We start from the raw sequence: 1,087 nt of genomic DNA, 5'->3' as shown, positions 1-1,087 counted from the left end.
ACACACACACATATAAAAAAAATATTCTATATATATATATATATATATATATATATATATATATATATATGAAGTTATATACTGTGTGTGTGTGTTTGCATGGTGCTGGTTGAATCTCTCTTACCTGTTTATTGCCTGGTGAGGGGGAATTGGTGTAGCTGGTGTCGTTATTGTCAGAGCCCTGAGCCATGCCACTTCAGTCCCTGTGAAACTTTTGACCTCCTTCAGCGTTTGTCTTCCGCCGGTGTCTTTCTCTCAGCCTGTTTATCTGTATGTCTGTCTGTCTCAGGCTATATGAGACTGCATGTGTTCAGAAGAGAGATGTTAACTGATCGCGGTCCACTGAAGAATGAGTAAAGATTGCAGCACTCGCACCCTTTCTTTCTTGCTCTGCTTCACTCCCTCTCTTTCTCTCGCCCTGCCTAATTAGCGAAGTGTGATGTGGTTGTAGTTAGAAACCTCTACTGCACTAGACTGGAAGTCACATGCTTCCTGGAAACTTTGCATAAAGCTTCTTATTCACAGCAGAGCTGATGAACCTTCACAAACAGGACAGACAGACAGATGGAGTATCACATCTTCTCCACATGCACTGTGGACCGAAAAGTGTTCATAAACTTAAGCAACACTTGAAAATATCTGAATTTCATTGCATTTGATAAGAAAATATGAAATACAGTTCCATTAACTTTATACACAGCATACTTTTCAAGCGAAAACGGTGCACATAAAGTTGGTTGGATTATAATACAATAGATATACTGCTGAAAATGAAGATAAAACATATTGTGTGGCTTTGTGTTGGTGAAACATTATTGGAATTGAAGAGAAGTAACTTTTAATACATCCTATAAAAAAAAATTGGTTGGTGAAGTGTGTGTTTGCATAGAGCTGGTTGAGTTAGCGAAAATGAAGAAAACGTTTAAAGGGGTCATATGATGCGATTTCAAGTGTTCCTTTCTCTTTGGAGTGTTACAAGCTGTTTGTGAATAGATAAGATCCCTAAAGTTGCAAAGACTAAAGTCTCAAACCCAAAGAGATATTCTTTATAAAAGTCATCCACGCCCTCCTAAAACGGCTCGTTCTA

At 38.2% G+C, this 1,087-nt stretch overlaps 1 protein-coding gene across 1 annotated transcript in view; it reads right to left on the bottom strand.

The window, feature by feature from the left end:
* LOC107697118 (basic leucine zipper transcriptional factor ATF-like) overlaps nucleotides 1-345 on the bottom strand; it is a 16,211-nt gene extending 15,866 nt beyond the window's left edge. Inside the window, exon 1 of the mRNA XM_016497759.1 lies at nucleotides 125-345. Within this exon, the coding sequence (XP_016353245.1) occupies nucleotides 125-190 (66 nt within the window). The 5' untranslated portion in view covers nucleotides 191-345. The remainder of the gene's footprint in view (nucleotides 1-124) is intronic.
* Nucleotides 346-1,087: the final 742 nt, after the last annotated feature.

Source organism: Sinocyclocheilus anshuiensis, unplaced genomic scaffold (assembly GCF_001515605.1).
Source record: "Sinocyclocheilus anshuiensis isolate Anshui unplaced genomic scaffold, SAMN03320099.WGS_v1.1 scaffold38, whole genome shotgun sequence".
NCBI classification, from domain to species: domain Eukaryota; kingdom Metazoa; phylum Chordata; class Actinopteri; order Cypriniformes; family Cyprinidae; genus Sinocyclocheilus; species Sinocyclocheilus anshuiensis.
Note: the sequence above shows the minus strand (reverse complement) of the source record. Positions and strands in the feature narration are given on the sequence as shown.